The sequence below is a fragment of the Oryzias latipes genome, chromosome 8 (genome assembly GCF_002234675.1).
Source record: "Oryzias latipes chromosome 8, ASM223467v1".
In the NCBI taxonomy this organism is placed as follows: domain Eukaryota; kingdom Metazoa; phylum Chordata; class Actinopteri; order Beloniformes; family Adrianichthyidae; genus Oryzias; species Oryzias latipes.
The window spans coordinates 9,241,991-9,266,534 of record NC_019866.2 but is presented as its reverse complement, the minus strand read 5'-3'; the positions used below and the strand labels follow the sequence as shown (position 1 = coordinate 9,266,534).

The 24,544-nt window shown below is 40.0% G+C and overlaps 1 protein-coding gene across 3 annotated transcripts in view; it reads right to left on the bottom strand.

Annotated features, from left to right (window-relative positions):
* adgrl1 (adhesion G protein-coupled receptor L1) overlaps positions 1-24,544 on the bottom strand; it is a 97,620-nt gene that overhangs the window by 50,976 nt on the left and 22,100 nt on the right. For all 3 annotated transcript variants that reach the window (XM_020705243.2, XM_020705244.2, XM_011478090.3), the window contains one exon: positions 6,645-6,816. In XM_020705243.2, coding sequence (XP_020560902.1) covers positions 6,645-6,714 — 70 coding nt within the window. In that variant the 5' untranslated portion in view covers positions 6,715-6,816. The remainder of the gene's footprint in view (positions 1-6,644; positions 6,817-24,544) is intronic.

Sequence of the window (24,544 nt, the reverse complement as noted above, 5' to 3'; positions counted from 1 at the left end):
GTGGAAAAAGAATAGAGCCAAGGCAGAGTAACACAGAGAAGAAAGTGAAGAGTATGGTGGGAGACTGACAAGATTGTTATAGGAAAAAGTCAGTGGCAGAAGCGGCGCAGGAGAGAGGGCGGGACAGCTGTCAGAGACATGCGCATGCATTTGAAAAAGTTGAGGGTTGCATCAACAGACATTCAAAAAGATGAATGTCAAAGCAAGGTCCTGTTGGTCCTTAAAAAAAAACAAACAGTTAACCTTCACATACTCTAATTAAAAAGCTGTAGACATGTAAACAGCGTGCGTCTGCTAGTATTGTTTCTGCGCATGAGCTGACTGACCTGCTGCCAGAATATGAAGTCTATGAGGAGCTTTTCTTTTTACATTTCTGGAAAATTAAAAACCTGTTTGCATGTGAAACCCTGCTGAATTGGTGTAACACTTGCATGTTATCTATTTCACTTCCAGTATGATGAACTTTGTGTATTGTCTTCTTCACCTCTGCACTATCCCTTAATCCCTCATTGAATTTATTACACCCATGAAATCTCTCCCTTACCTTTCCTTCCTGTTTTCTGCTCTTCCATGACTGCATGTCATCTCATCTCAACCCCTCAGTACCAGTTTTCCTATCTTTCTTTCCTGATCCCATTATTTTTCTCTCTGCATTTTCCTCTCTGCTGTTCTCTGCTTGCCCTTGGCTGCTGGTCTTAGCTGCTGCCAGTAATCAATCCACAGACCACAAAAAATATAAAAAGCTACTACACATATTTAGAGGCATGTGGGTCACTTACCACACATTGGCACTTATGCACACGTACTCCAACCAGGAGTCTTTAGTACGCTCACATACAGCCTTTTATGATTGCAAAACCTCAAAGCTACACAACACATCCCTGAGAGAAAAAGGGCCAGCCATCACAAGGCCGCAACAGCACCATGGTCACCAGTCTTTTCTTTAGCAGGATGTTTGTGCTACACAAATCAATGTACACAAGCTAGCATGCCCCAGCCCACATACATTCACAAACATAAAAAAACAGGCACTAGCACATACACAAACACAGCTGTGAACAAATGAATCGACAAAACGACACAACCCCTGTATGACAAGTGCAGACACATGAGAGTGACCTGCGTCATCTTCAAAGGGGGGTTTGAGAACAAACACCACCGCTCCACCTTGGCCTCCCTTTCCTTCTGCCCACCCACCCCCTATTCCCAATATATGTTCAAAGGCCATCCATTAACCTTTCACTCACACAGGCCTCTCTGTGATCTACAGCTCGCAGCCAAGGGCTTTGAAGAGCACAGCAACCCCATGCACTGGGGGCTTGGAGGGGGGGGGCAGCAAAAGAGGGACGAGGGAAGAAAGAAAGAGAAGAGAAAGGAGAGTGAGGGAAGAATGGCTATGACAAGAAATGCGTTCTCTTAACAGATGGTGGGCTCAGGGTAAGGGAAGGAAAACAGATCATGGGATAAGGCAGTGGGGTTAATCTCAAGTAGGGTGGCTTGGGAAGACTAAAAAAAAACATGAGACAAAAACAAAGTTGGATGAATAGTTAATGGGAGGAGGGGCCACAAGAGAAAAAGCCAGCAAAGAGGAGGAGTTGCTGGTACTAACATTATTTATGTCTACGGTAGTCACCCACCAGAACTCAGAGATGTAGAAAAAGTAAAAATACACGCAAAAATGGTCACGTATTAATAGTAAAAAGAAACTATATATATCTAACACTTGATTGCAAATTGTCAGAGAGTACAGTAGTTGGAGCTAAATATAATGATTAGTTAACTTCAAAAACACATAATTTCTGATTGGAAAAAAAACATTTTTAAAAATGTGTTTTTGGTAAATATAATCCAATTTTATTCTACATCAAAGTCACCCATTAGTATCCCACAATGATGAAAATTGTGTTATTGGTGTTTTAACATGTTCTTAAGGCATTGTTTTTATGATGGAGGACATGTACAAGCTTTAAATTGTATTTAAATATTTCTTCATTCAAATTGCTGTGAATCAGAGTCAGATTAAAAAAAAAGTTGTTAGAAAAAGGCTGTAGCTGTGATGTAGGAGCTACAATCAGTGGGCTACAAGCTCCCTGTTCCACTCCATTCTGATGCATCCACTTGCACACAAGTACCGTAGATCCATTCATGAATGATGGCAAACACCAAGGACCCAAATGCAGGAAGGTGAGTCAACAAGATGCTCTAATCACAGGGACTTGAATGCATGACACCAGAATCCAACAGAACATTTCAACACCAGTGACATTTTGAGGGCTCCCTAAATACCTGTGACATTATTAGCCAAATAAAACCAGATGCACCTATTCAGAAGTAAAGCAGCCAGCAAAAGAACAACTCAAAAGCAGCTAAGACCGTGACAGGATGTCTTTGTTTTTCTCACCCAAGCAGGCATCTGGCTAAAAACGGCTGGATAGCTCCAATACTGCTCGCTATTTTAGTTGCACTGATAATGTGAGGTTGGAGTTGTGAGATGCTGTAAGCTAGCAAAAGAGTTTGTTAACGAAGGGATGATAGGGAATGGGAGCAGACTCACTCTGCAAAACAGTTCCACCCAAAACTCAGAGGAGAATTTCTAATGAACTCCTGCCGCTCCAAAGGAAATGTGTCCTAGCAAACCAGACAGGTTTCTTGATTTGCCTAAAAATGGCATCATCATAATTAAAAGGCCACTGGGAGCACTTTTACAATGGATCAAAAGATGATCGGAATGGAACTTTAATACAACGATGCAGTGTACCACTTTTTAAGTCAAAACCTATATACTTTTTTATATTCCTATATGAGTTCAATACTCGATGAGATTTGAATCAAACATAACTGATCCTGATCATAACAATAAAGGCACCATGTAGGATTAATTAGAAATAATAAATCAGCCCAATGTTAGCACCAGCAGGTGCAGCAGGTAGAAGCAATGAGAAGAAAACAGGGAGTCGACAGCTTATAACAACCCTGTCTACAGGATATTACTTTCATATATTACTCAACTGTTTTTCCAATTACAGCATGGTGGCAACAAGAATCGCTGTTTGGATTATGTTCAGAGCCAACATGTTTTTGAATAATGAAATGCAACATTTACACAAAACACTGGAAATGCCAAAGGGTGGTGGACATATGTGGTGTGTAACTATGAAATCTAGCAGAAGCAGAATGTCTGAGGAAGGTAGTTTCTGTTCAATGTCAGGTTACTATTTGTTACTCTAATAACAGGGATCTCATGACAAAACAATATTTGTTCACGCGTTATAAGTGCCCTTTTAGGAACAGAGGCACATCAGTCGACATTAGGGGGTTGTCACTGGTAAAATTGACAAATTTCTCTACTTTACACCAGGCATGGGATGGCATGCTCAGAGACTGCCGTTTTGCATGTTCCTATAGTGTTCACACTAAAAAAGCGGGAGGGGGGGCTTCTGTTACTATGGTTTACCAGCGCATGTCCACCCGCTACAGTTGGAAGAGGCTTGGAGTTGAAGCTTGTTGAAGCAGTGCAAAATTTAGTTAATCTTGCTCCAGGCTTTTTCTTTCACAGCTCGATTCGATAAATGAAAGACTTGGTGCAATATAATACCGGCAATTATTATTTCTCCTCTATGATCAATTTTCAAAAAGGTTGGCACTTCCATGAATTAAAAGGGATGTTATCCATTCGTCAAACCAAATCTGAGTCCCTGATTGGTAAAAACTTAACCTGGCTTAACTTGCAATGTGCTTTCAACGGCCACGTGTTTTGCAAGTAGAAACCATAAATAGCAGTAAAAACTTGCAAAGATATAAGTGGCAAAGATATACCACTTGGTTGTGGTAAGAATTAAATAACAAAACTTACAGGAAATTGCTAAATGTAATATTTAAAATGACTGCAGATTGCAAACATAGCCCAATAATTTGCCTTCTCAGTCAACATAAATACCTTCAGTTTTTTCAAATATCAAAAAGCAGTAAAACTATAAGTTCACAAAGCATGGGTGTGTAATATAATCAGGAATCCGCATTACATCCTTGGCTTAGCAGACTCGCACAGATACAGTTAATTCTTCACGAGGCCCTTTGAGTAAAGAAAAAAAATAACAGCCCATCCCTGGCTTGTAGAGAGCAAAATAACATACTGAAATAAGTCTGTATTCAGACAAACTGTCACCATCCAAGGGCAGTCGAGAGATGAGGCACTTTGTTGAGAAGATGTGTAAAACAGCTAGACCTCCATCCTAAAATAACTGCTCTTGTTCAGGGGAACAGGCATAGCAGAAAAAAAAGGCAGGAGAGCGGAGGAGCAGACAGATAAAAATGTCTGCCTGTTCACTTAAGGGCCAGGGGCCTTTTCCACACGACTGATCCAAGAGCAAAGGCTTAAATACAGTGGAGATGAGAACAGATTCAGCCTGTCAGCTGGCACTGGCATCCATGTGAGTGGCACAGTACACACACAACTCACACCTGAACATGTAAACACCGAAACCTGCACACTCACTGTCTCCCATGCACATATTCATATGCATTCAAGTGCACATTGTGCATGCAGTCTTGAGAATACTTACACATTCCGAAACCATAAAATTAAAGACCTACAAATAGAATTTTAATAGTTTTGCTGCCACCACTGCTGCACAAAAATGTTAACACACATGCACACAAATGCTTTCACTTTGCTAAATGAAGTTTCTGTGTCAGGGCTTCATCACGTACAGCGCAGCTGCCTGCAATCCTTGCCACATTAAGCAAGCCTAATGGACTTTCAGATCAGCAGCAGCGAGTCTGAAGAGGCTTCATTCACAAGCTTTGTGTGGAATCAGTGGGGTATTAAGTTTGTCAAGGTATGCACATCAGTATGTCTGTGACCCAACCCCCCACGAAGGTGGAGGGGATGTCGATTCTGTACACAGCATTCTCTATTCACATACATAAGTGTGGACATTTATAATTCATAGTTTTTTACGTTTATGTTTTTGTTGCATTTTAAAAAAATCCTAACAAATTATCCAGTGAATTGTAGGGATATACTGTGTATTCCCCATTTGAGATGAGGATTATGAAACAAAGAATGTGTTCAGAGCTCATGCTGGTTAAGACCATTTGCGATAAAGAGCTGTTTAACGAGGAGAATAAATGTGTTGGAATTTGGGTAAATATTAAAATGTGGAGCCAAGAGCAGAGTGAGGTTAAAAGGTGGGAGATTAGTCAGCACTGTGAGGGCGAGCAAAGCACACATTAGACAGTTAAGCCATGTGGGATGCTCATGTACATTTTTAAGCGGGCTTTGATTAGTTTGAGACAGACTTCCAAAGCTCTCATCACATCAAAACTCTGCTTTTTCTCCGTTAGGACGTACATCCCTTGTTCTATTTTTTATTCTTTTTTCTTCTGCTTCTCTGGTCACAGTACAATAGAGGGGAAGCAATTTCTGCCAAATTATTACTGGCATCATTATGAGCAGCTAAACACAGTGGGTTTGCATGAGGTTTCATCTAAATAAAAAAGGGAAAGCTTAAGTGAAAGAATATAAAGAAAGAAGTGTTTTTTTTCTTCTACTTCGTCCAGCGGAGGAATGTTGTGCTTATGATTTGGGGCGAAGAACGGATGCAAGTCAATTGATTATTAATGTATTAATAAAAGTCCCAGAGTGCCAGGCTAAAAAGATATTTGGAGGCTTCTTTTCATATAAACAAGCCCACCCACATACATGCAAACAAAAAGCAACATAAAGCCAGAGGGCAAATGTGTGGAATGAAATAAAAGCCAACGATAAAAAAACAATTCAGGATGGAAAAACATGCAAATTAGAAATGCTTCTTCAAATCATTCCAATATGTGTTTTTTTATAACCTCTTGGTTGCATATTTTTTAACTAAACATCTCAACACTAGTTCCTCCCTGTGGTGACTGGGTCCCAATGAAGCTCCTCCTCCTATTAGTTGTCAGAAGCTTGTTGGCACCGAGCAGACTGATAGCTTACAGCAGATGGTGTGCTCCTATCCATGTGGTAGGCCACTAACAGGACACCCAACAACCCCTCCTTCAGTAATCCATGCTCCTTCCCTCGTGCACATCCTCCAGCTCAGACACACACACCCTCCAGCATCACTTTAGCCCAACCAGGTCACCCACTGCTGAATTTACACCGGCCAACACCGACACAGACGCAAAATGTAATATCTTTTGATGCATGGCACATTCAAGGAGGTCACACATATGGCACCATTACATGCACAGACACCCCCCCCCCCCCCCATTCTCCTACCACGCTACAACTGAAATCAAGATGACATGAAATTCTATTGACATTCTCACATGCACTTTCCACCTCGCTAACACTCTCACTTTCTCTGCTACAAGAGACACTTGTTTAATCAGATGTAGCATTTCTAGCACGTCCAGCAAGCCACTCGCTGCCAACATATTAGAAAATGTGTAGATCATAACTGGTTTAAAATCCTCATTTTGAATAAACTGAAAATGCAGTCAAAACAGCAAACATAACAGACTCCTCTGCAGATACCGCTGTAGATATAAACCAAGACTATTGTAGCATCTTAATCCTGGATGAAGAAAAAACACGCTTTTCACTGCCTGTGCAGAGCCATAGCTACACATAATGTGCGGTGTTGAACTGCAGTACCTACCCTGTGATGATGGAGAAATGTTGCTGAAAGCCACGGCACAGGTGAGGAGGATCCAGACTGCCAGAGCCATGTTTGAGGTTGAGCACAAGATGCTTCGGCTTAGAGGCTGTCAGCAGGCACAGGTGAGTGGGGTGGCACTTTCCTATGCTCACACCCTCCCCCAGGGGTGATCCTGCAGGCACAGAGGTCAGAAATAGAACATGGGTGAGTGAATCATAAAAATTTGAACATGACTGCAACCGTAAAAATAAAGCAGTTCTCCTTTTGAGTTTTTTTCTCCATGGGAGGAAATTTATTCTGCTTTTATTTGTCCTTTGGTGTTAAAAACTCAGCATTATGCAAGGGTAGGTTTTTTTGCTAATGCTATGGCATTATCCACATTAGGTAGAAAGAAGTAAAGTGGGGGGAAAAGTGAGTTTCCCCTTGTGGTGACAGACTGAAATTATCATCAGACAAAAATGAAGCCATTTTGTTTTGCACAGTACTGAAATAGCTGCCGACACTACCGCCTCATCAATCAGGAAAGTTTGGACACTTGATTGAATCAGACATGGTACATATGTTAGACAGCTGTTAACAGATTTATTCATGTAAGAAATGCATGTGGGTTTTTTTTTCTCTGTGAGTGCTTTAAAGGCACATGCACACTTAAGAATAGAGTCTGAGAAAAGTGGAAAGTCTGTAAACAGCGCTGTAGGGCTTACACTTCTCATTTGCCTGATGACATAAATCATAGACTGAAACTAAAGCTCTGATTCTTTGACAGCACCGCCTGCAGGGGCTGGAAGAAAGACGGCAGTATGGAAGGTATTGTTTTAGCTAATAATCTTCCTGCTGATGTTGCCGCTGAAATAGACAGATTGGTCTGCAACTGAGAGTGTAAGTGATCCATTGTTCTGCTACTTTATTTTGTAAAGGGAGTATTTAACAATACATTTGTCCACAGTTTTTAAAAGGTTATATAAAATCAATGTGCTATTTTTTATACCTGAAATGAAACTGTTTTTTAAAAAGAATTTTGATGAAACAAAATACTGAAAAATGTAAATACGATGATGCAGTCTCGTCCTATTTTTACACTGTAGATTTACAGTTATAATACTACATAAAACACATTGTATTTGTTGGGTTTAAATACTTGAACTGTCATGTTTGAGAGGACATATTGTGTTTTGTTATTTGAGCAATTATAGGTTTTTAGAAAATGTAGATTATTCAATATTCCAATGTATAAAATATGTTATACACTCAGAAAAATAGTAATCATACAAAAACTTTAAAATATAAAATGTACCCCTTTTTTAATTATATTTTTGCATTTCAAATTATTCTGGAAATTTAAAGAAAACCCTTAATAATATGTTCAAATGAAAAAATATATGAGAAGATGAAACAACTTTTATATGTTTAAGTACAGCTGTTAAAAAACGTTAAAAACAAAGGAACCTTACATTTTCTTTAAGAAGATCAGTTGGAGTCATTATCCTGTTTAATAGTTTTAGCTTCATATTTTGATCTCTTGACCTTGTGTTTTGCCTGTAAGTGCTTTTTAAACTTTCGGAGCGTTACGTGCACTACAAAAATAAATATTGCAAAAATCAAGTTTTATATATTTCATGCCTACCTTCGGAGCCAAGACAGAAAATCTCACTCAGCTGCTTTAATAATTCAAACATAATCAGTTTAAAGTTGCTGGATAGTGGAAATAATTTAGAGTGTTTTGTCTATGAAAACAACAGAAAATATGAAACTACGAAAAATACAATGTTATGATGTTTAACTATGAGTTATGAATTTTTCATCTTTGTAATTTTTTTTTCCTTAGTTGCAGCTTAGAAATATTTCCCAGTTAGCAAAAATTGTGAGTTTTCATGTGTGGAATGGCTCCCCACCCACCCTTTATCATCGTCCTTGATCTGGCTTTTCCCCAACCTCTGCAGCCCCTCCTCTACATGACCTTTTCTGATATTTAACCTCCTCCCCATTGGCAATGCCAGCACACAGTTACCGACCCGCCTGGGTGTCGGTCCATGGATTAGTAAGTTGGCGGTTGTGGAGTACAAGCAGGAGAGGAAGGGAGAGATGCAGACGGCGAACAGCAAAGAAGGACAAATAAGTAAAGCAGAACAAAGGACACTGCAGCAGCTGTTCTTTACATCAGCATTTATTCCTCAGATATGGTCAGCACACACAACCTGTACAATAATGCAGCTTGTTCCTTAATTGTGTTTGCTTGTGACCGTTCCCCATGGCCAGCAGCTGACAGGAAAGCACATTCAAAAGGAAGGAAAAAGGTGGCAAAGAAAAGAGGCTGTTTAATAGCAACAGAAATGCATCGTCATTCTGTTTAAGCCTCATTCTGTGATGCAGCTTTTCTTTTCCTATTACGCCCCTTTACGACCTGATTTTGCTTTTCTAATTACGCTCGGAAAACAATTCTAGCTCAGTAAGTGATTTTATGTCAATAAATGTTTGTTTTATTTTTATTAGCAGCTTGTTTTTAGCCCAAAGTGTATATAATGCCTTAGCTTTTTTCTGTCTGTTGTTGTCCGGGCTTTCCAGCTTGACTGAAGCTCACTGATGCTTTCTGCATCTCTAAGGATAAAATCCAGGACATGAGAGCTGGGGAGTACATAATGGACAAACTGATTCTATTTTGTTGCAAAGCGCTAGATGGTATTACATAAGATTTAATTTTCTTGTGGTAGGAAGCAGGGGAACAAAGTGAAGAAACAAAGGAAGAAAGGAATCGTGGAAGGCCAAAGTGACGAAGAAGACAAAAAGAGATGTCAAAACAAAGGAATATGGAGATAGAGATGAATGGGAGAGGGAGAGCTCACATGCAGTCTGTGTAGCTAACAAACAAGGAGCTGGAGAAGCACTGAAAAAACACCAAGAGTATAACTATGTGTGAGGAAAATAGATGCAAAAAAGGAAAGGAATGATTAAAAAAAAAACCTGAAGTGAGGTCAAAGGAGAAGGTATTTCTTGTGTGTATGACTCAGTTGCTTCTGGGTGGAAAAGGGTTGGGAGTCTTCAGGGGCTGGAAGATGGGTGTCTTGTGTGCTCTCCCACTGGAGGATGTTGGACGCCTGAAGCCAAAGGCTAACCTTTGGCACCTATCACATCTACTATTATTATCATCACGGTGTCTCTTCTAACAGAGAGCTTTGTGTCCTAATGAAACCATCTATCACAGTGTGGGAGGATATAATATTGGAAGGGTCATGAAGCAAGTGGGGGGACAGGCCAGTGAGTACAACTCAGTTGCATCAACAAAAAAAGCAGGTATGTGGTCATCTTAATAGAATGGTAGCAGAATTACGCTTAAGCTTTCAGCTTTCTCATCTTGTTTCCAATGCCGAACCCTGCTTATTTAGCCATTCATTTACAAGCTGCCTTGATCCAAAGCAAATAACCTCATTATCCTTTTCTATTGGATCATTACGATAATCACCCAGATCATTAGGATCCTTTTGCTTTAGCAGACATTCTCATCAAGAATAGCATGTCACCAGTGCTTTTATGCACAGCGCTTTCTAACTCGACGTCATACCAACATAGCCTCACCCCTAACATAATTTCTATGCTTAACAAAGAGGTTTTTAAAGATCCACTCAGAGGAAAATTGTATTTTTTTGACATGTTCTTGTGGTATTTTTCTCATGATGAAGGACATAAAAAGAGGAAATTATGCTTAAAATTGCATTTCTAAATTTTTCTTTACTTAAATCATTGAGAATCAGGAGCAGATAAAAAACATTGTTGGAAAAAGCCAGTAGCTATGATGTAGTTTTTTTAAGAGGCAGGCCACAAGCTCCTTGCTCCACTCCATTCCAAAGCATCCATTTTTAGATGACTAGATCCATGTACGTCTTTGTTTTCCTCTCAGGTAATGTTAGGTTGGGGCTGTGAGCAAGCAGGAAAGCATGTAAATCGATGGATGATGGGAAGGTGCGGCAGGCTTACAACTTGCCAACAATCCTTGCCACAACTCAAAGGGGGAATTAACTTGTGCTGCTCTACAGAAACTATGTCCTAGAAAGCGGCACAGGTTTTTTGATTTTGCCTAAAAACATTACAATCATAATTAAATGACGCTTTTACAATCGATCAAAAGATAAGTGGAAAGGGGCTTAAGAACATTGGCCTGTCTGAAATAAAAGAAAATGGAAGTAAAGAGTTTAAATGTGGACTTGTAAAAATCCTTTATACAGTATATTCTGTCAATAACCTTTGTAATGATGCCTATTTGAATATCATTTCAATAATGATCAAATAACTCACTGATTCTCGTAAAACAAATTGTATTCATGTGGAGCAATTTGAAGCAGTACACAGATCAGTAAAATACCATTTTTTTTATTTTTTAAATAAATTATCACAATCATTTTTAGCATCTCACAACTCTAATGACAGCGTTTCCCGTGTCATTAGAGTTTGCCTTAGAGGCTTCAACTACAGATAGCGCAGTAGCAAAACCCATGCTATGAAAGGAAGGATTGCCTCCTAGCAACCAACACAGTCAGGCGTTGAAAGATGAACGGTTCTCATTGATTTACAAATTAGAAAGTGACGAAAGTGATGTGTTAAATATTTGTAATCAAGTTACATTTTTACTTCAAAAACACCTGCATTTAAATTGGAATAAACTGAAAACAGATTTTTTTTCTCCTTTTTTTAAACAACTGGTAAATTCGGTACCAACTGTGTTTGGGCGACATGTAGATCAGATGAAGGGTTGCGTGATCAGCCACAGATGTAGAATTGTGTGGAGCATGATGAGGCTGTGGAAATGTGAATGACAGAAACTTGTGCTCTGCCTGGGGCCCTCTGAGTAATTCCCCCTCTGTCTCATCGACATTGAGGCTTTGTCACACCTGATATGCTTTTCTACTCTCTCGAGTTAGGCAAGACGGCGTAATACAAGGAGGTGTAAGAATAAATGAGGATGAAATAGAATACATTAATTACTTCTTCACCTCCATATGAATGTAATCACTGGCAAAAGTGAATATATAATTATGCTACTTTTCTTTCAAAATTTCGAAGACTCACTATGAAATATCATTACCGTCACCATCTGCAGCTGAGTTTTGCTGTGTGGGAGGTTGTGTTTTTAGTGTCAAACCTGCCTCGTGGGATTCAGAGGTATGACTGTCATGTTTTATTTTTTGATGTCTTTAAACGCTAGCCAAAATCTCTATGTGGAAGTTTTAGTTACAGAATTTTTAAATATGTCCCACCAGGAAGTTGATCAGATTATGCAGAGTTTTACTATGATCACAGGTATGAGGCAGAATGATAAATTGTAAAGGACATGTTTGCTCTTGTATGTCATAAAATATAAAACATACATTGAAACACTGTTTTACAATAAAATGTTATTTTTCTAATTTCCTTAGTCCTTTTATAGGGGCTTCTGTTGCTAGTAAAGACAACAGCATTAGCTGTTATTCCTGCAGACCATCTTAAAAACACTACTAGAACTACTGTAAAGTTAACACTAAAGTTGTCATTCATGATGCATGATGTTACAAAGCTTGCAACAAATGCACAAATACATTAAGGTTAGATCATCTGAACATTTCTCCATTTACTGAGGTGGGTCAGTTCAGGCCGGAGCTCTGGCCTGCTAGTATCTCACTGGCTGCAGCAGCAGGGCTGTTTATATAATGACACCATTGTGCCGTCTCTGTGCAGATGGAACATCAGAGCTCTTGTAATGGCCTGTGTATTAGAGCCAATGTGTTTGATTACTGACTTAGGGAGAGCAGGGATGGGCTGTGTAGTCAATAGGGAATAAGGCTCCATCCAATAGAGCCACCCAGGAGGAAAAAAAAGTCTTATTTGAAGAAACAGAAGAAAGGGGAAAGGGACAAAAAGAAAGGGAGAAAAGTTAATGGAAGCGAGCTTTAAGGGAATGCAAATGAGAAGAGGGATTCTGCAGCACAGCAGAACACAGTGAACGGGTATCAAACAGGACCAGTGTCACTCCAGAAGAGGTAACAGCAAATGGATGTGGCAAAAAATAGAGATAGATCCACTTTCACATTATTCTGTGGTCAATTTTGTGCAATATCTTTTCCTGCCTCAATATGCTTCCTTGAATAAAGCTCGTGAAAATATTACCCTGCAAACCTCCACATCTCTGGAGTCTGCACTTTAATTCTAAAAAAATGAAAAAAAAGGCTTTTTTTTCTAAGTTACAGTATATGTAGAGCAGCAAGAAAGAAACTCAAAACCCCAAGCGACGGCTACACATGCTAATCAGGAAGGATAGGCAGCGTATAGTTTGTCAACAATAGGTGAGTGATGGGGATGGTCTGCCCACAGCGAGTAAGCTAGTGTTTGTCAAGCACTGCTTCCATGCAGCAGACATCCTCCCTGGCCGGGTCCACAGGATCTCCTGTGTGGTTTGTGATTTATTGTGGCCGTGCAGAGCTTGTCACTGTTCATTATTACTGATGCAACAGGAGGCAATGCCACCACCCATCAACGCCTGCCCTGTGATGCCTGCCACAGCTGCCAGAGGAAGTGACCTTAGCATCCACCTGTCTCCTGACACAAACATGGGTTGCAGCCCAACTCTAATGAGTGTAATATCTTACAGGGATAAAACATTCCACCAGACCCACTGGTCTGGTCTCTTAACCAACAACTAACCAGGCAAACATAAGTTGTAGATTAGTTTGTTGATTGTATTTTCTTATTTTGAGGTTAAGAACCTTTTTTTCTTATTTGTTTATAGGATCAGATTAATATATCTTTTAAAATTAGAGTTAAAATGTATTTATTTATTCACATTCTATTCTATCTTCTTCTCCCAGTTCGCCAGTTCGCAATCTTCAGACAGACTAGACATACTTATCAGTCAACCAGCACTGTCAACTCTGTCATGGCGAGCTGTGTTGCAAATCAATGAAACAAAATGAATAATTCACCATAACCATTAAGTCTAAACAAGAGTGATAACTGAACACTCTGACATTTATCTCACAAGCTAGCAGCAATGGATTTTGATATAGCATGATAATGTAACTGTACTGTGCAGCGAAGGTCCCTCTCTCCCCTCGCATTGAGCTGTTCCCAGATGTCACTTGGTTGTGACTGGCAGGCTGCCACCCCATGAGCCCGTGTACCACCGGCACCAGCAAGATCCATCTTCATTAAGGACAGACGCACTGTGAGTTGTGTATGTTATTATCTGTGTCTATTAATCTGAAAGCTCCAGCAGGGCAAGCCCCGTCTCACTGTTGCACTACAGAACACAAACATGTACCCATGCATATCCACATCTTTTTTCTTATAACAAGTACCGCTTTAGCATTGGAGAAAAAAATGTTGCTATCTAGAGACATATTCAATAACTATAGAAGGAAAAATGGATTCATAATTGCTTAATTTCAATTTACCTAATGTAAATACTAAGCACTACCTCCCCAGTGTTGGCGGGCGCCAGGAGCCACATGGTCAAGGCTTGCAGCATTTGCACACATGCACACATGAACACACGCTGAAGAGCCCACCGGGGTGCCACATGTGATGCTGACCCAGTTTAGATCTGTGGCACAAAGTAGAGCAGGGATCCAGAACAAAAAGAGACAGTGACATTTAAAAATAGGCTGACATTCTTTTTATCTCATACAACACAATGGAGGTATCCATTTTTTGTGTCAGAGACACTGCCAAGTAATTATTCCATCACATCTTAAACTTGCGAGGCCACGCCCTTTACGCAGGCATCAGCATGAGTAAAAGCAAGGCAATTACCGTTTTAACTAATCAAGAGCCCAAAATTACAGGACAGGGCAAAGTGCTGTGTGGTATTATTTTGTTGTGGCAAGTATACTAAATGTCACATTAAGTGTGTTACAAAAGATACAAAGACAAAATGTCAAACTTCTTTAGAAAATGTTTTATTCATAGACAAGTAGTATAAATGTATTGTTTACATTTCTGAGGCAATAACTAAAGTTGTATTTTATAATTCATATTGTTACACTTTTAGACATACTGTATTACTACATAAGGTGCAGAACATTCCTAGTTCATGACAAAGGTTTGTAATTTAAAACAGAGGCTATGTCCAAATTCCTCCGTACACCCTAACTACTAAAAGGAAATAGTTCTCTGGATTTTAAAATCAATACAGACACCATGCTCATTACTTTTTTATTTTTAATAACAAATATGATGTCACAAATATAGCCTAATAAATATGAACATTTTATGAAGACCATTAATGAATCCACTCTAATATAAAGATGAAAGCTTGTATGGTTTTCACAAAATAAAATATGTGAAAAATCATTCAATCGCAATGCATTGTGGTCTATATTCGGCAATGTGAGCATCAACACACAGTGGTTTTTTACAGAGACTTTTTAGGGCACTCGATTTTAAATTGTAGAATTAGGTAGCTCTATTTTTTGGAATGCTCTATATAGTACACTAAACAGTGAGCAGTGAAGGAATTTGGACACAACCAGAGCTTTTAATTTATTTGGACACTGCAAGGAGATAGATTCGGGTCAAGTTAATCAATCATTAAAACTTTATTTATAAAGGACATTTTCTACAAGAAAATGTAATCTTGCGTCTTTTGAAGTTAAGTTAGGGATCCACAAATACAAATTTACTTCTTCCCTGGCCGATAGGATTGATTTTTGAGCCATCACATTACCATGAAAATCTGAATGTACATTTTTATGAAAGGTTTTTTAATCCCCACAAATCAGATACATGTGTCATGTCATAGCAAGTATATGTATTATGTTGACATACATAAAAATCTGTCTGTGAATAAACATCTGCATGATTTGTTAAAACCAATGGTTTGAGTGAGTAAATGTGTGTTTGAATGATGGATCTAATTTGATAGTAGTGACCTCAATCTGCCTGCCAAGGTTATCCAGATTTTGAATGTGCAGTGTGAGCACCACGAGATTCTGACACAGCGGCAGGCCAGGCTGACATACATGTCTCAATTCTAAAACATGCCTGTCAATCCATTTACCCTCTTTTTCCATTTGGGTCTGTTTCCTTTACACTTATGTATACATATATAAAACAAACATGTTGTGTTTGCATGTTTTCATTGTCTAACCGCGTTACTTTTCACTGTAAGCTAAAATGCTGTAAACCACTCATTTATTCATTAGTACCTGTAATTAGATAGCCCCGAATCATTCACAACGAGAATGCTAACAAAACGAAGCAAAGGGGGCAAAAGCAGACAATGATACATTCATAATGCAAAGTGTGAAATCAAGTTTACAGCTCAGCAGCAGCTTAAGCAGCTTTCTTTCTAGTGCTCAGCTGCCTGAGTTGCGATGCCTATTTGCATGAGGTGCAAACACACTCAGAGAATCCCAAACTACAGCATATGTTTTACTCCAGGAATAATTTGAGATTTCCTTTTTTTCACTTCCATCCTCCCATCTTTGTTTGAAAAAACACCTTTGGTGAAAAAACACCATGGTTTAAACTCCATTTAAACCATGGAGTTTTGGGGAAGGTAGCGCTTGGAGCGGGGTGGGGGGTGGTGATTACGAGATCTCAGAAGAAAAAAAAACAGCCCAGAGCACCAGAGCTCCAGTCCACTAGGCCATAACAGGTGCTGCTTTCCACTGTCTGCCTCTGTTAATTATCAGCCATGTTCTGTGGGAAATATTTTGCCGGGGATTCACACCAGGTGAACACCCATTAGAGCATGGGTAGAACCCAGAGGATCTGTGTCACCCACTTTCCTGAGTATTCCAGAGGCCCCCTTCATTTAGCCTGAGTTTCATCTCACTGATCTGTGTGAAAGGTGTGGAGATGGAGGAGGGAAACACCGCTGTTGCACCCTAAAGCCAATAGTGGAAGAAAGTATAAAGCCGATTCACAACACAGTCTGAGTGCTGCCCTTGTGTGGTTCAGTGTGAAACAAGGCACATATAATGAAGAAGTACAGGCGTTAAAGCACAATATGAAGAGGAATGTGGGGAAGGTTGCAGATTGAGTCTGAGAAAGCACACAAGATTGAATTAAAAAAAAACACCCCTAACACTTTGCATTCACTGCACACAGAAGTGTACATTTCTATGGCTGGAATGCTTGCCAGTACAATAATTACCCCTACAGAGATGCAGGCACACAGCTTCAGATCTGCACACACAAACAGTTGCCTCTGTCTCACTCCTTTTCTGTCTTTTTCAACGCTTATTTTTTCTTTCATCCCCTCCTGTCTCTGGGGGTTTCAGAACATCAGTTCATCCTCACATTTCCAACTGGTCGCTGGTCTCTAGGGAAACCGCCTATTTCATGTGACCTTTCTCCCTCTTCACTCTGGGAGTCTCAAGCGTCTGGTCACTCTGAATCACTCCCCAGGCCAGCTTTTATTCTGCTAGAAAGATTTAGCAAAGACGGACAATGAAGCACATAAAGGGAGATGAATCAACAGACATCTTATGGCGCCGGCTGCTGCCATCCAAGTGAAAGATGGTACAGTTTGTACTTATCCACCTTATCACCCCTCCCCCTCCAAATATCTCTTTCCAGCCCCACGACTCTTGCTTGCCACACCCCCTTTCTGCCTCTGATTTGTACGTCCATGCACTTTCCATCTCTCTGCAGTCCTCGTCCCATTTTCACACCTCCTCTTAAGATCCCAGTTTGTTTCATTTCTATCAATAATTAAAGACTTTTTGACGGATCTGAAAATAAATAACGTCCGCCAATCGGAGAGGGGCTTTCAGGTTTTCACCACCTGCTCTCACCAATGGGAGGCTTTGGTGACTCAAGTGAAATAAGAAGTGAGTTAAACCTCTGAAAGTAAATTATTACATACCCACTCCAATGAAATTAGTAGTTTTGATGTTTTTAACATGTTTTTGTAGCATTTTTCTCATGATGGAGGACATGAAGAAAATTGAGGGTGTATTCAGACTGGACACCTTTGGTTCTCTTAAAGTTCATTTTCACTGATAATCCGGAAAAGAATTTCCGTCTGAATACACCCAGGTGGACCCTGGTCTGGGACCAGAAACCGCTCTAGGACCTATCTGTCAAGGGGGTCTCAGTTCCAATCCGACTGAGCTCTGGTTTGCTCCGAGTTTCCCCAGTCTCAATGGGTTCAATGCTTTGAGCGGAACAACTGGACCAAAATGGCCAAACATGATACACATCTCTTCTCACATGGTTTTCCCGGCAGTCTATATTTCATCAACACTTATCAGTGTACCTTTTGCCGTTTCCTCAGTAACCGACTTGCAGCATGCCTCCACCGTACTGATTTAAAAAGTGTGATACCTGACCACGATACAGACATTCAAAATTGGTCAGTTAAATATTAAGTCTGAAAAAATGAACTATCTCGACAAGAACCGCAAAGCTTAAGAATTCCATTATTTTTTCCCTTGTTGCTTTGCTTCGCCCTTGTAATTCCTGATCATTGACTGAATAGATCGTGGTTTTGTTTACAAGCTTTGGTTCAGAACATAAAAGTCCGCTTGAAAGCACTCCGAATACAGACCAAAAGCAAGGTGCCTTACTCGCTCCGGAACAAATTAAGCAGACTTGGTCCGGACCAGTGAACTTAGATCAATACTGCGTTTCTAAGAATGTTTTTTTTTCAAATTGTGGTGAATCGGGACCAGAAAAATAATGACATTTGAAAAAGATTGCAGTTGTTACATAGAAGCTATATTTGTCAGGAGACAAGCTTCTTCTACACTCCATTCTGATGCATCATTGTAGACAACTAGATCCATGCACATCTTTTTATTCCTCGTCCGAGCTGGCATCTGGCTCAAAACTGTACAGCTTGATAGCTTCATTAGTGTAAACCATTTTTGTTGCACTGCTAATGTTAGGTTGGGGTGTGAGGGGCTGTAATCTAGCTGGAGAGCATGCAAACAAAGGGATGATGGGAAATGACAGAAGGCACACGCCGCACAAGCAGTCCCATCTACAACTCAGAGGCAAATTGCTAATGAACTCCTGCCACTCTGCAGAAACTATATCCTAGAAAACAACACAGAATGTTTGTTTTTTGGCCATAAACCTTAGTTTTATAATTAAAAGACCAGGGGGAACGCTTATACAGTAGATCAAAATATGATTGGAGTAGAACTTTAAGGCATTTTTGGTTCTTTAAGCCACAAGTTTCTATACTGCAGAGGAAATTAGTGCACTGAAAACAGTTTTTTGTTTTCTCTATGTAGCAAAAGTATTTAAATTGCAAATAGGAATTGGCTGACAGTAGCGCTCAGTCATAAAGGGAAACACACTTAAAGATAAAGAAAGACATGCAAATGAGCTGATTAGCTGAGTATGCAAATCAATTCATTATTTGTAGCAGGCATTTATATGTTAATTGACAGTGGTTCACTGCAAATTAATTATATATATTATGAACTGAGAATAGAATAATCTGTAATCATGAGGCAAATAAAAAGATAAAGATAACAAATAGGTGCCTTTAAATGACTGTCCCACTGTTCTGGGATATCGCACTGGCCCAAACCATGAAAAGAAAAATCCTCATTCCAGTGCTCATATAACACTAAACAGGAGCTCCTCACAATTTTCACATCAAAGTTGAATGTTGGCTTGGCATCAAGAGACGATGGGTGTGGAGGGAGCGCTGCAAGCTGTAAGCTCTGCAGGTTTCTCTCTCTTTCTCTGCTGATGTCTCTCATCCCTATTGTCTTTTGGCCCTCTGACCTGCGCAGGTCTCACGTTCCTGACTCTTCTCTCAGCAAGCAGCTGATCGATAGATGCATCTGACTTCACCCTGACTCAATAACCTTTCATGCACATCCTTTCCCCCTAAGGAGTGAGCCTGTCTGTGTCTGCATGTGTGAGTGTGCTTGTGTTAGGGTGTGTTCCAGCAGGGAAGGACCATGGCACTGCATGCACAAGTTTCTGCAAGCAAGGCATGGTTTGGGGTTTTTTGGCAGCTCTGTTTGCGTATGTGCAGTTGTGTGTGTGTGTGTGTTTGTGCCAGCTTCAGTCTCTCACCCCAGGGCCTAGAAGTCATGGCGGTGAGAAAACAGATTGATTTCTCCCCTCCCACGCACAAACAATTAACTACACAGCGCTCAATTAGACACACGCTGGAGACGCCTCCAGACAAGCCTTTGCCTTGACCTAGGACCTGTGTTCAGAACCAACCTATAGCACTTTGTCTGGACACCAAAACTTTGAGGTGTGGAGATCAGTGGGAACTGCATAGATAGTGGTAGAAAGATGTTTGTTTTATTCATTTTTACAAAATGTGTTCTTCCTGTTGTTCATCATACCTTCCAAGGATTGTGTGTCTCCAAAAATGAGCCAAGATTATCTTTAATGATGTCAAAGGTGTGCATTCTCATTATCACTGGCTGTTCACACCCACCGCTCCACAGCTTGTGTCCCTAGCTGAGTAAGCAGACTTCAGTTGCTAATTTAAAAGCAGGGGAATTCCAGTGGAGTGTGCAGCACTCTGTATCAGGCGCTCCGCGTCCACCTTGGGGACCTATATTCACATAACACATGTTGATCATCCAGTAAAGGACAAACAAGGTTGTCATCCGCATGTCAACTTTCTGTCACTTCTGATTTTTCCACGTGAAACACCCCAGCGAGCATGTCTTTCTGTGGATCTCTCTTTTTCTTGAGCCAAGACATTCTGACAAATGTCTTGGCTCTTTCTCCTGCTTCAGTAAATCCAGCTCTCTCCTTGTTGGCCGTCTCAAAAAATGACATATGTAGGTTTTTTCTGTGCCTAATCAAGGTGAGACTAAAAACCAACTGTTATTTATCATGATAAAATCTTATCATAAAATCTAACTGAGAAGTCTTCACAGGCGGCTAAGTTTTATAGTTTTTAAGTAACATTTTTAATATAAACTTTCACATAATACTGAATTGATACAGACCCTCAAAAAGACAAATCATGTAAGATACATCAATTGTCTGTGCGGTTTCTATGTATGTTTCTTTAACAAGACCTGAACAAGCGTCTGCTTTTTAAAGACTCAATGCGATGGAAATTGTGGTTTTGGTGATTTTGACATGTTCTTGTAGCATTTTTATCTTTATGGAGAACATAAGTTAAAAAAGTTAAACTTGAAATTACCTTTCAAAGTATTGCGTTATTCAAATAGTTAGGATTTAGGAGCAAAAATTAGGTGTAAGAAAGCTTGTGAGTGTGATGTAAGACCTACGCTGCAGTTTCACTAGAACGTTGTTCAATGCTGTTTCCATATTCCATTCAATTCTTTTTTAGTATTTAGAACTACATGAGTTCCTTTTTAAAGTACAATAATTGTTGGTTTAAATATGATGCATATCTTAAATCATGTGACAGACGTTTTGGAGTGACATGAAAAATCTTTAAATCCTTTATTTCAGCGGCCGGCTTTTACCGGACTAACGGGAGTTAATTGTGAAATGGGTTAAATTATATTATGTAATATGCTTCAAGACTGCATGTAAGTGTATAACCTATTTTAAAGCAAATGACAAGAGAGGAGAAAGTTAAAATTCATAGGCAAACAAAGCTCCAATAAGTATTACCATTTCAGATCATCTGGAGGCTAAGAGGACAATACCTGTGGTTAGTGCACATAAACAGAATGTAGTTTGTTCTCTATTGGTCCCTCAAGCTTATTTCTTTTATTGTTTTCACTTTTACTTGTTTTAATAATCCTCCATTTTTAAATTATTTACCAGATTCTTGTGAATTTTGAGTAACAGTTTTCCCTTGTTGTAAAAATGCTGTATTGTAGCTGGTGGCTTATTAATTTCATATATGAATAAGCCACCAGCTACAATATAGCATGCTAATTTATGAATGTGTAAGGCATAGGACTAAATACATTTTTTTCTTCCTCTCACTCTTTTTTTAAGCTGTTGTTAATAAAAAAAAGTCTAAAAAGTATCTAAAAATATAAATATATTTATTAAAAATAAAGTATATCAATACATTTTATCTGTATGTATGTATATATACATATTCTGTATGTATAGGTGTATATGGATATACCTACCATATGCGGTTTCATTGTAGTTGTTGTTTGTTACATTATGTTTTATGCATGCTCGAAATCAATTTGGTCAAAAAAAAGCCTACTGGGTGTGCTTTATGCTCGTCCTGTGAGAGTTTCTGCTTTTCTGCACTGATCAGATGAAGCAACAGAGGGAGAAACAGTGGATTTAACTGGTGTTAGTAATCACAACAGCACATCTCTCCTTTTATATTGATGCAACTGCATGTTTCAAGTCAGGATTTAACACTCAAATCCTAAAGCTGCTTTGAATCCTTGCCCTCACAGCTTCACACATTGGAGGTGACACCACAAGGTACGTACCACTGGGTTTTGCTTCATTGAAATCCCTAACTTGCTAGAAATCTATCAGGAGAGGAAGGATTGTAAATTATCACGTACATATCTGGAAGCTTTTTAGGATCAATTTAATTTCTTTCTAGAATGTACAGAATGTACTGCCCTGCGGAGGGCCTTTTGGTCGTGACAGCCATTCTCCTGTGACTTCTCTCTTTCTGTCGAGCAGCTCCCTCCCATTCCTCTGACCTGCTAACCGCAAGTGGTGTGAAAGCTGGGAACATTTCCACTGTGAGTCTGGGGTCAGGGTGACTCGCTGGCTGCAGGAGACCTGGCTTGCACTCTTGGAGACTGTTTAACATTATAAAGGCACAGAGAAAGAGAAGAGTGGTGAAATATTAATCATCTTAGAATTAAAAAAGCTGTCAGTCAAACCTGCAACGGCACAATGTCCTTGTGCCTCAAACCAGTGGGGCCCAGTGTCATTTGCACATTGAAGCAAAGACATAAATGTCACATTTCTCCACAAGACGTTAACAGAATAGACATGAACAACAAAGTACAATAGCAGCTTGTGAACAAGCAGACAAAGCATGTTTATCAAAGAAGAAGCACAAAAATAACATTCTGAACACCTACAGGCCAACAAATCGTAACAGCCTGGTTTCAGTTACACAGCATTTTAGTCTCCTGCACAGCTCCACAAACTCACAATAATCTGCTGACGCTGTGGCTTCATTGGCTAGTCTGATGCAGCTTTGCCAGCACAGAAGAGCAGTGTGATTCATGACATTTGCCCCGCCCAGCTCCCATGGAACCTAGATCTCTTTTGTAACGACATCACAGTCAGGGCCCTGATTGGTCACCAGATGGCTGCCCTGATTGGATCCTGGCCCAAACTGTGCACACTGAATCACTGGTTCAGTGCTACTCTGGATGCTGATCCAGCCCACCTGCACTACCCAACAAACATCCAAAACACAAAAGTTCTAATCTTTTCATCAACGCGCACAAGGAAGAAGCATTTACACAACAGTAACTACCACAGTGATAATTAATCATGTAACAGCATATGAAGACATCGCCTGTCTCTACCTCGACCTTTTATAAGTCTTGTCAATTGATTTTAAAGCACCCTTTTTGAAGATTATAGCCCTTTAAAATCTAAGTGTCCTTGTTTAACGTATGTTAAGTGACTCTGTCTTGATGCTTTGTGGGTTAGGCCCCATTTCAAGATTTCTGAGCACTGTCCTGGGAGGCATAAAGTATATAAGAAAGCAAGGGCCTTCAAATGGAGAGAAAGGGATTTACTGTGATGTGTGTCCATTTCTGAGTGTATCAGGGCTTTTATGAATGTATCTGCTTTCACTCATTGTCTTTTTTCAGTGACGAGGTGCAATTGGCAACCCTGAAGTGCAGGCATTCTTTTTTAAATACTGTACAAATGCACATTAGCTTCTACTTGAGCCTTGAGAGGTAATCCTACAGCCTCTCTGATTGAGACATGAAACCAGAGCTTCCTTCTATTCGGTCCTCTTGCTCCATTCCCAAAGGGATGCCTGCAGCATGCTTCTCTAAAGATACCCCTGGCACACACACACACAGCAAACACAGTTCCCCAAGGACAGCTGTCGGCATTTCATGGAGTCCAACATTAAAACAAGACCTCCATTCCATTCTTGCGAGTCCCAGAGCTGTACAACGCTTTAACACACTGGAGTTACTGTAGTTAGTCCAGCCCTGGACAGCTTTCATGAGCGCTTCCTTTGTTTCTATCTGTTCTTTTTCTCGATATGCACGTTTCTTCTCAGTTTTGGCATTCTGATCAAACGCTTGCATCTGCAGGTTTTTCAGTCCCTCGAAAAATGAGGGAGAGAAAAACTCAAGCCGCTCATCAGCCCAAGGAAACAGAAGTGCATCATTTGGCAGTTGAACAGACTCCCTGCTGCACCTGTGTCTGCTCAGGCAGATCAGTATTTAGCTGAGGTTCCCTGCTGCCCCGGGTACAATGAGAGGGGGTGGAAGGATGGACTGAGGATTTGAGAAGAAGACTTGGACACCAGTCGACACCTTCTGCGCCAGCGTCACAGGTCAACTGGACCAAATGTCTATTCCCTGCCACTAACAGACAGATGTTTGGTAAGCGACCTTTGGACCAGCTCCACACAAACAAATGAATGTGAAGAGGAACACATTCAACATCTCTCCTGATTCAAAATATCATAATTTGAACCAGTATAAAATAAAAGATCTGCATAAAAATGTTGAATTAAAAATTTATGAATTTTTAATCAGTGGTAATTAACAAATGTTTGTAGTGTCAACAGAACAAAACGAGTAAGCTCATTCAATTGCAACATTACGTTCATTTCCATTTCCTTCCTGTTCCATTTTAGTACACTTTGTCGCTACAACATCACAACTTTCCTTTCTCTCCTAAGTGTTGTGATTACAACAAAACAAGCTTGAAAATTTAGAGAGCCTGTCCCTGTGGGTGCCAAACACTTCCATACCCCTCCCCTCAGATATTTAAGAAAGCTGTTGATCACACCTGCTCCAGCTCCATCCTTGGATGTGGGAGTCACG